The 10976-nt window shown below is 43.1% G+C and overlaps 1 protein-coding gene across 3 annotated transcripts in view; it reads right to left on the reverse strand.

Moving 5' to 3' along the window:
* Positions 1-10976, reverse strand: part of ankrd13b (ankyrin repeat domain 13B) — a 47904-nt gene that overhangs the window by 35470 nt on the left and 1458 nt on the right. The window contains exons 1-2 of one of the 3 annotated variants that reach the window (XM_080889381.1): positions 10080-10682; positions 9832-9977 (exon numbers count right to left, since the gene is read on the reverse strand). In XM_080889381.1, the coding sequence (XP_080745507.1) occupies positions 9832-9939 (108 nt within the window). In that variant the 5' untranslated portion in view covers positions 9940-9977; positions 10080-10682. Of the gene's footprint in view, positions 1-9831; positions 10683-10976 lie in introns of those variants that run through there. The other 2 variants (XM_080889382.1, XM_080889383.1) reach the window with 2 other exon arrangements.

A 10976-nucleotide genomic window follows, 5' to 3' on the forward strand; every position in this document is an offset into this window, starting at 1 on the left:
AACAGCCACAGCTGTCACTTTCTTTCTTTGGTGAACGTGTGTGTGTGTGTGTGTGTCAGCTTTTGAATTATGCAGCAATGTCAGGTAAACCTGGTGGCGTGGCAAGAGACGGCTGCACTGAGCTCTTGCTCATGTTGAGAGCAAAGGGCTGTTTTTTTGTCATTGTTGTTTGTGTACATCATTCATTAGCATCTGTCAAATTCAAGTGCCTTGGATTTGCTAAAATGGATGAAAAACAGCATAATTAGCAATGCATCTCGAAACCAAGCTGCAAAGCAGCACAGCAAATCCATATATTTAGATTTGCCACTGTCACAGTTCTGATTTGGTTCAGTATCCTGAATCATATTTGGAAATTACTGAGACGAGTCTGGACGTGTCACATCTGGATGACAACACATCCAGACCTTTGGAATGGAGTCCGAAGGTCTGGATGTGTTGTCATCTATCACTGCATTTATATTCATGGTTGTGCACTGAAATCTGAGACTCCTGTGTTCATGCCGTTCTTGCCGTTCTAACAGCACATTCACACACATTTATCCAAATATGTATCCAAGCAGAGAAGCCCAGACCTCCCTCTCCCCAGCCACCTCCTCCAGCTTATCTGGGGGAACACCAAGGTGTTCCCAGGCCAGCCGAGAGATATAATCTCTCCAGCGTGTCCTGGGTCTGCCCCGGGCCCTCCTCCCGGTGGGACATGCCCGGAAAACCTCACCCAGGAGGCGCCCAGGGGGCATCCTTGTCAGATCCCCAAACCACCTCAACTGTCTCCTTTCGATGTGGAGGAGCAGCGGCTCTACTCTGAGCCCCTCCTCAATGGATGAACTTCTCACCCTATCTCTAAGAGAGAGGCCAGCCACCCTTCAGAGGAAACCCATTTCCGATGCTTGTATTCGTGATCTCGTTCTTTCGGTCACTACCCACAGTTCGTGGCCATAGGTGAGGGTAGGGACGTAGACGTAAATTGAGAGCTTTGCTTTTACACTCAGCTCTCTCTTCAACACAACACACCGGTACAGCATCCGCATCACTGCAGTCGCTGCACCAATCCGTCTGTCGATCTCCCGCTCCCTTCTCCCATCACTCGTGAGCAAGACCCCTAGATACTTAAAGTCCTCCACTTGGGCAGGGTCTCGTCCCTGACCCGGAGTGGGCACTCCACCCTTTTCCGGCTGAGGACAATGGCCTCAGATTTGGAGGTGCTGATTCCCACTGCTTCAAACAAGGCTGCGAACCGTTCCAAGGCGAGCTGGAGGCCATCACCTGATGAAGCCAACAGGACCACATCAGTGTACAAATATGTATGGACACTGTAATTCTTCAAATATGTAATGTGTGCTGTTAGCTTAATTAAGAGCTAATTTCACCATTGCTAACAATATCTTGGAAGCCCAGTTATTTGAGGGACAGCAGCTAAACTTAAAGAAGGGAGTTTAGCCCCAGTTTGTGATACTCTGTAGAAAATACCACATACTAACCATGATTAAACAATCCTTACTATACTATTATGAGAAACAGGTTACCATGGTAACCTCTTCCATAATGAAAACAGCAAATTTAAGGTGGTTGTTTGAAGAATTAAATTCTCGACCTAACCTAAAAATTATAATCAAAGAGTGCAAAACCCTAAATATGTCTAAACTCTAAAAATAAAGTTACATTTTTATCCAGTTTTCCTTTGAAGGTTGTGATTGCATCTTCAGGAATTCTCCTGGGGGCTTTTCTAGTAAGTATAGGTGCAGAGGGGAACATGGATTTGACTGACAAAGCAGCCTTAAGTCTTAATATTCTCTTTCCTACCGTGCTTCACTACACCTTGCTAGTACTGGGCTGGAGCCCCTTTGCCTTATTTTAATGGCATAGATACAACAACGTGCACACAGAGTTGCTGCAGATTTGTTCCACCACATCCTAAAGGTGTTCTATTAGACTGATATCTGGTAACTGTACAATGAACTCGTTGTCATGTTCAAGAAACCAGTTTGAGATGATAAAGTGTGGTCATAAGGGGATGGATATGGTCAGCAACAGTCCTCGGGTAGGCTGTGGTGTTGTGGTGTTGGTGCTCAGTTGGTGCTAACAGGCCCAAATTATGCCAGGAAAATGTCCTCCACACTATTACATCATTTTGGGTTGTTTACGCCAAATACTGACCATCTGAATGTTGCAACAGAAATCGAGAGTCATCAGACCAGGGAAGGCCTGAGGAAACTGTACCCTCAGTTTCCTGTTCTTAGTTGACAGGAGTAGCACCCAGTGTGGCCTTCTGCTGCTGTAGCTCATCTGCTTCAAGGCTCCACATGTGCATTCAGAGATGCTCTTCTGGATATCTTGGATATAACGAGCAGTTATTTAAGTTACTGTTGCCGTCCTATGAGCTCAAAGCACTCTCACCATTCTCCTCTGACATCTGGCAATAATAAAACATTTCCACCCAAAGAACTGACACTCACTGGAGGATTCTCTGTAAACCACAGAGATGGTTGTGTGGGAAAAATCCCAGCAGATCAGCAGTTTCTAAACCACTCAGACCAACCTGTCTGGCATCAACAACCATACAACATTCAAAGTGACTTAAATCACCTTTCTTTTCTGATCCTCCCTTTGAACTTCATCAGGCTGTCTTGACTGTATCTCAATGCTTTGAGTTGTTGCCATGTGATTGGCTGCTACATTTGTCTTAAAGAGCAGCTTAATAGGTGTACTTAAAAAACTGGATGCCACTCAGTTGTAGCTGCTTAGACAGATGGATTACTGAACGGGGGAGGTTGCAGGCTGATGAGGCTCTCCAGCCAGTTTTATTTTCATTAGAAGCTTGGCAGCATAAATTCCTGATAATTCAATTCAAATCACCAATTTTCCAATTTGCTTTTCTTACAAGTCCTCAAATTGTTTTCAGATTTCAGACTGGCCTTGTCAAGAACATAAGTGGAACATAACCGCATAAAAAGTATAGTATTTAAAATAATCTAAAGAAAACTAGCACCTTCCCATGTGGGCTCATGAGCCACCTAAATGTTTTCCTATCGAAAGCCAGAAAATGTCGACACTGAGTGATGATAAAACAAATAATTAAAAAAGCGGTTTAGCTATTCAGAAGAGGGAATGCTTTCCCATTTCTCGAGGTGATTCACAATAGTAATCAAGAGAAGCATCAAAACATCCTCCTGAGGTTCAAGTCTTTTTGAACTGTACTGCATTATTAAGCCCTGCTTTTACATGTCTGCCTAACAAAGACAACTAAAGTTTGTTTTATTGTATTTATTGTCTATCACTAATACACTCTCTTTGCACTCTCTATTTGTTAAAAGCTTTCAGCAGCCTAACCAGCAGACCTGGGTATCAGTTCCCTCATCTGCAAATGGTTACTGGACTTCCTGACCAACCGCCCCCAACATGTCCGGCTGGATAACCGCTGCTCATCTACCATCACAATGAACACCGGTGTACCACAAGGCTGTGTGATGAGCCCTTTCCTCTACTCCCTCTTCACCCACGACTGCAGACCTGCTGATGGTTCCAACACCATCATTAAGTTTGCAGATGACACCACGGTGATTGGCCTCATCAGTGACAACGATGAGGCCGCCTACAGGGAGGAGGTGGATCGTCTGGCTGAGTGGTGCGACAGAAACAACCTGCTGCTTAACACCGAGAAGACCAAGGAGCTCATCGTGGACTACAGGAGGAATGCTGACCCACATCCACCCATCCACATTAAGGGGACGGCTGTGGAGCGTGTGAGCAGCTTCAAGTTCCTGGGAGTCCACATCTCCGAGGATCTCACCTGGACGACCAACTGCTCCAAGCTGGTCAAGAAGGCTCACCAGCGCCTCTTCTTCTTGAGGACTCTGAGGAAGAACCACCTGTCCTCAGACACCCTGGTGAACTTCTATCGCTGCACCATCGAGAGCATCCTGACCAACTGTATAACAGTCTGGTACGGGAACTGCTCTGCCTCGGACCGGAAGGCGTTGCAGAGGGTCGTGAAAACTGCCCAGCGCATCGCCGGAGCACCACTTCCTGCCATAAAAGACATCTACAGGAAGCGGTGTCTGAAAAGGGCTGGGAAAATCATCAAAGACCCCAGTCACCCATCACATGGACTCTTCACCCTCCTGCCCTCTGGGAGGCGCCACAGGAGCCTCCGGACTAAGACCACCAGGTACCAGAGCAGCTTCTTCCCCACAGCTGTCAGACTCCTGAACTCTGCCTCCTGACATCTGACCCACGTTAACTCATGGACTGAACATACACACACCCACAATGGACAACTGTACCCTCAAACACAATAATAACATGGACTGAACCACCACTCACAACCACTAGCACTTTATATAGCCTCTGTAGAAACTATCTACACCCTCACTTATCTTAACTGCACTACTGTATAGCTCTGTGTAAATAATCATTCTGTACATTCGATAATCTTTAATCCTACAACTGTTTACAACTTGCATAGTTCCCATTTCTGTATAGCTGTATATCCCAGATTCTGTAAAGTTATTTATTTCATATTCTGTATAGTTTTTCATATTTATATCCTGTTCATATCCTGTACATAGCTTGTACTCACTACAGCCTGTACATACTTATAGTTATAGAATATTCACAACATACTTCATACCGTGTACATTATAACATACCATAATAGACCCATTTCTGTAATATACTCACATATCTATATTATTGCTAATATATATTGTAATATATCTATATCACTAAAGCACTTCTGGATGGATGCAAACTGCATTTCGTTGCCCTGTACCTGTGCATGTGCAATGACAATAAAGTTGAATTCTATTCTATTCTATTCTATTCTAAGTATGACCCAACCCAGCATACGTGGCCCCTGAAATCTGGAATTGGATTTTTATTACACAGAAGAAAAAAGGGTAGGGTGGGTTTGATGGATGGATACTTGGGAGATAACGAGGGGTGGAAAGCACTCGGGAAAGAGGATAAAGACAACTTTAGACATTGAGGGAAATGCGACTTGGGAAGAAGGAAGAGAAGTATGTGCTCGTAGTCAGGTGCGATCAGATAGCAGCTGCTCAGCATAAAGATTCCGGCCTATAGTGAAGCCAATGAACCCGAGAGCCTTAATTTATGGCTCCATTCCCCTCAAGCTAGCACTCCGGCATAAGATTTTATAATACTGATGTAACATTAGTACCTCGCCAAGGGCATCATAATCAAACCAGCTCTGATAGGAGGGGGGGGGGGGGGGGGGGGGGGGGGGGGGAAGCAAAGAGGTGCAGAGAAGACAAGAAACAGCAACAGAGAAATCTTTCTGTCATTTCCTGGCTTTGTCCTAAGATAGACCATCACTCCTTACATGGCCCTGTTCTTTTTCAATTACGCTGCGCTTCTGCACAACCCAAACAGAGTCTGCTCATGGTCAAAGTCTGTCATTATTTCCTCCCCACCTCCTCTTCACTTCTCTGCTCTCTGTCTTCACTCCTGTCATTACCTTGTTTGTGCCTCCGCTCCTCGGTTCAGACTGTCAGTGTTTGCCTCCTTGATTTCCAATTCCGCCTCTCGTTACCCAGCCGGCTGTTAGTGCACTCCTTAACTCAAAGCTGTGGTAAAAAAGCGGCTAAGAATCTCACCCCAGGATCTCTCATCCTCTCTTTTTTTCTTTTGTAACCCACCGCTGCTTGTTTTTCCTTCTTATTTTCCATCTCCTTCTTTTTATTGGTGGTTTTATCCATGGTCAGCTGGCATTTATTGTACCATTCCCAATCTTACCTAACCTGTTATCTTCTCACAAACGATACCTGTACATGCATGCTACACTCTAATAGTGGAAGTCTTGCAAAAAATCCATTTAAGAAAAAAAAGAAAGAAAAAAAAGACAGCTTGAGTTTCATGTTAAACCATCCAGTCACTGCATTACAGGAAGGAAATAAGACTGTGGACCGAATCAGTGCCGGATATTTGATGTATGCACATGGTGAAATGATAAGTCTGATCATAGATTACTGAGGTGTAACGCAGAGGTCAGTGATATTACACTGTTCTGCAAAATACTGTCTTTGTTATCTGGGCCGTATCATTTTAATTCCTCTCATATGACACTATGAGAACTGGGAATATGCTTATGCCTCTAATATTCTTTAGCACGCCTCTTAAGAATCATTGGGTTTATCATGCATGTTTGACCAAGGTATATTATTTTTTTGTTATCTGTCTGATGTCACACACACAAATCTTGAAATCCGCAATCATTCCGGCAATTTCTGGTGGCTTACTGCAGCTAGAGCCCGCTACTACAGTGTGAGAAAGTTACTGTATAAAATTGGTTTTCAGCAGATCTGCTCTCCAAAGTGCAGTGCATACAAGATTTAACCTACTACCTATATCTTTACATTCACACTTTTTTTTTGTTTTTTTGGTCAAACACTTATGTTTCCTCCTCTGTGTTTCCTCTCATTTGGTTGCCCTAGCTGGAAACTATCACACTAGGCCAGTGAGCAAAAGTAGGTTAGTGGCCTTGATTTTCACTTCAGCAATATTCCATATCTGAGCATGGAAATCAAAGTTCACGCCAATAAATCTCAAACAGTGTCCTGCTTTTGAGCAGCAGGGCAGGCCAAGTAGGTCTCGGACAGACTAGGCAACCTTGGGCTCAAGTTTACTCCGGCAGGGATTTTAGAAGTTTGGGAAAAATGAATATAAAGTTAACTTGAAGTATTCAACCTCCATCGCTGTCTGCAGTTATTACAAAAAAAGACAAAATTTTTAAAAGTCCTGTTTTGTCCCCTCCCGTGGAAGTGCCACAGCTATCTAGAATACTTCCTGACACCTGAGATCAACATCACTAATGTGCTCGCTTGAGTGTTTCACAGGTTTGTGACTGCTAGAAGCTGAGAGTCCAAGCTTGCTGCATGCAGGCTGTCCTAGTTTAGGCGGCAACACAAGTACTGCAACTGGGTTCTAGGAGTTGATTGTATAAAGCATACCAAGTAATGCATCACAAATGAGTTCATGGATATAATGCTAATTCTTAAAGCTGACATTGGTTTATAAAACGAGGAAAAGGTCTGCAGGATTGTATAACATAATCCACATGAGCATACAATCACATGAAGAGACATTTTGCTGTAGTTTGCGACCTGTCACCACATACACGTTGAGCTTTAGACTCTGAGAAAACACACCTGGTGCTGGCAGGGAAAATGCAAGGAATATGTGGGAAAAAAATCATTATGTTCTTGGAAATATCTTTAAAGTTATATTCTAATATAAGCAAGGAGAGAAAACAGACTGTAATCTTACCACTGTTTTAAATTTCATATACACCTAGGGTGCATAATGACAGTTGGTAGACATTGCCCAGTGTACTGTAACTGAAATAAAGTGCAATAAAAATAACTTGCAACTGGAAGATGATCAGCTGTGCTTATTTACTAAGTTCATTTGCACATTTAGCACTTTGTTTGCTCTAATGCAGTAAAAACAAGTAGCAGACGATCTGGTTGGATTAGTTTAAAAAGAAAAAAAGAAAAAAAGTAGGAGGTTCCAATGCACAGCAGAAGAGGAATAAAAATTTGCATTATAAAATATTTATGGATACAAGAGTTCCTGAAAAATGAATTACTATGGAGCTATGAGGGCAAATTTATTGAGCCTGTGTAAACCAAACCTGGCCAGAAGTTTCTGTTTACTGACCGTGATGTGAAATATTAGCTACAGTAAAGTAATGTGTTAATATTTAATACTTCATTAACACACTTAGATGGTGGCAAAATAAATACAATAATAATATATGGTATAAACTATACGAGCTGCCTACTGTTGCCGAATTATAGGCACGAGGGAGGGACGCACAAAGTACAGAAGTAATGCAAAGACAGTTAATAATTACAAGCTAGAGGTATATCATTAGCGAGCTACTTTCATAAAAAGGTGCGAGCAGGTCAGCATCTACCTGTGTTGCTTGACATTGGCCATTAGAAATTCCATTATTATACATTACAACAGTGAGATGCTTGAAAGGCAGATGTGTCTCTTTCAGGAAATGGATAAAATGTTTGTAGTCCTTCCCGCGACTGGGTTGTTGTAATGATTCTCACTGCGTCACCTTAAATTTCCCAGCGTTTCCCAGTTAGCAGGAATACTTAATGCAATGAGATTCATCTTCAGGGGACCATGAACAACTGCTCTGCACTTACGTGTAACGCAGTCTATCCAATACAATCCATCCAATATTTGTTAGGGCATTTCTGAGTGTGAAACCGACCAATCAATGGCCCACTGACACTTTCATTGTTTAAGAGACCCTGCAAGTGTAGCTACTGACTGAAGATGCACACCTTTGCTTTAAATGTATAAATCTTGACATTTGAAAATATGAGACACTCTCCCAGGTTAGCAACTAATCCAGTTTTTGAGTGAACACCTACTCGACTGCACATGTTTGGCTAGGTATGTTTTCTCTGTAGAGTTTGAATAATCGTCATAATAAGAAGTGGAGCATTGACGGCCTGTTACATTTTTGGAGCAGATTCTTTAAAATTGCAAGATAGTGCATTGACTAAGAATGAAGAGCGCTTTCTCAGAGTGAGTGCCCTTCCAGTTTTAATTAAGCCCTCAGCCAGCAGCCAGGGTTTGAAAAGTTTTTGTCTCCTCCGCCTCAAGAGCTCACATGATTCATTTTCATCTCCTCTATGCATGAAACGCAGTGACTATGTCACCTCTAGCCCTGACTTGACTATGAGAGGTCTGTTCTTAGAGCCTCTTAACTGCGAGGTGTGCCATGTGTTTTGCAATAGTTATTATTATGGTGAGGATTTAAATGTAACATGTCATTCCCACAATCTGTTACTGTAAATGCAGGGAACTGTGGTGAACTGACAGCTGACCATTTTTGGTCTAAAGAAATGGCTCCCCAGGTTATGATTTTATAACCACATGAAGGTGAGGGTGTGCATGCGTAGGCAAGTGTGCGTAAATGTGTGCACACACGTGTAGAAATATGATGGCTTGAGCAAGATGCAAGCAGTTCTCCTCTGTATTTGTTTGAATTCACAAGCATCTGTTCACATGACACACCGTGTTATTCTTATCGTGTTATCTGGTCCCTTCCTTTTTACCGCTGTGACAAATATCCATCCATTACTGTATGTCTCATATTTGGAGACCATAGTGTATCTTAATGGTTCTATTACTGTATTTACTGTGGTCGCTGGCAACTGTTCGCCCACATGCTACAGTATCTGCATTGTCTCACCCACTCACAAAGGGTTTAGGTGCTGGTGGGAAGGTGGAGAGCCTACACTTTTGAGTAGATAACAATAAAGCTGCTTAAACACACACACACACACACACACACACACACACACACACACACACACACACACACACACACACACACACACACACACACACACACACACACACACACATTTCAACCCCATGAGGTTTCACTTTGATTTTCCTTTTTTTCAGGAATAAACTCCTGACACAACTTCCTATACATATTTACATTACAGGGAGGCTGGGTATTTCCGGTACCTATGCGCAGCACAGACCTGACATGTATAGCCTGTTGTGACACACTGTGGTTTACAAAATGAATGGCAATAAGAAAATATCACAGACTCGAGAGCACGATACGGTCCACAAGTGTCACCCTCCACCCTATAGCAATTAACTGCGTTAATACCGGCAAGGTTCTTGAATAAGGTGGTCCGTGGATGGCAGCTTCTCCGCCACTATCTACAGCTATGGATCGACATACCTAATAATCGCCTGTAAAATAGCTCTATATATGGAACGAAAAAAATATGTTTGATCGCCTTTCCACCCCCCTCACCGTCTCACCTGCTCGTTCCTTGCAAGCTCCTTCTCCAGTTGTCGGTGTTTGTTGTGCCACACCAGATAGTGGATAGGATAACGACTCTTCTCCGGAGTTTTCTTAGCAGAAATCATCCTCGGATCATAGTTTGCCTCCTCCTCCTCTTTCTTCACTGTGGATCGCAAGAATACTTTGTCACAGATTTACGCTATACAATTAATCCTATCATCCTGCATCAGCGGTGATGCCCAAAGGCGTGTAGGGGCAACCTTACGCGTCAGAAACAGTGAATGGCTCCCTGCTCGCTCTGCTTAGAATAAACGCCAAAGCCCCATGAAATCATTTAGAAATAAAGATAAGGGGGGAAAAAGCCCTCCCTTGATTGTGTCAGTAGATTGGGTTACACCTTTATTCCTTATCTACCCGTTCCTCCTCCTCTCGCTTTCTCTTCCTCGCTCTCTTTCTCCCCTGCCTACTCTAACGCGTCTATCCTCCTCTCCTCCCATCCGGTGGTGACTGAGAAAGATGCATTGACAAGCTGCAATGAAATGGGCGCATACTCAGCCAATCCGCTGTCAGGGCTCTGATAAAACACATGCCTTGTGAAAAAGAAAAAAGAAATCGAAATGATGCGTTTAAAGTGAACCAGGCCCACATAGCATAGGAGTGTTATAAAGGAGGTGTGGGCGTACTGTGGAGAAGGCTGGGGAGCGCACGACATGACAGCAAAAGACAAAATTCATCAAAGTTGAAATGAAAGCCTACCTTCTTGATTTTTTTCAGTTCCTCTACTCTTATTCTGCATTATTTTCATGTCGACACAACAGAAAAATGAAACAGATAAATCCAATAAATCAATAGCACTTTAATGTTTCATTTAACTGCTAAAGCTGCTCAGCCATTGAAGGTTGGGTGATCGCGATACTTCTGCTTAAATGGAGCAATGTGTTTCTTATATCCAATATCTGATTAACATCTAGTAACTTTTCTGTCAGCATGAATTTTAGATTGTGATTAAGTCCCATTCTACAGAAACCACCTCACTTTTAAGAACATAAGGTTATCATCACGCCCTGTCCCTCCCTGTCCTAAGTTGTCGGGATGGTGTGTGTGTGTGTGTGTGTGTGTGTGTGTGTGTGTGTGTGTGTGTGTGTGTGTGTGTGTGTGTGTG

The sequence above is a fragment of the Rhamphochromis sp. 'chilingali' genome (assembly GCF_963969265.1).
Source record: "Rhamphochromis sp. 'chilingali' genome assembly, chromosome: 8".
In the NCBI taxonomy this organism is placed as follows: Eukaryota; Metazoa; Chordata; class Actinopteri; order Cichliformes; family Cichlidae; genus Rhamphochromis; species Rhamphochromis sp. 'chilingali'.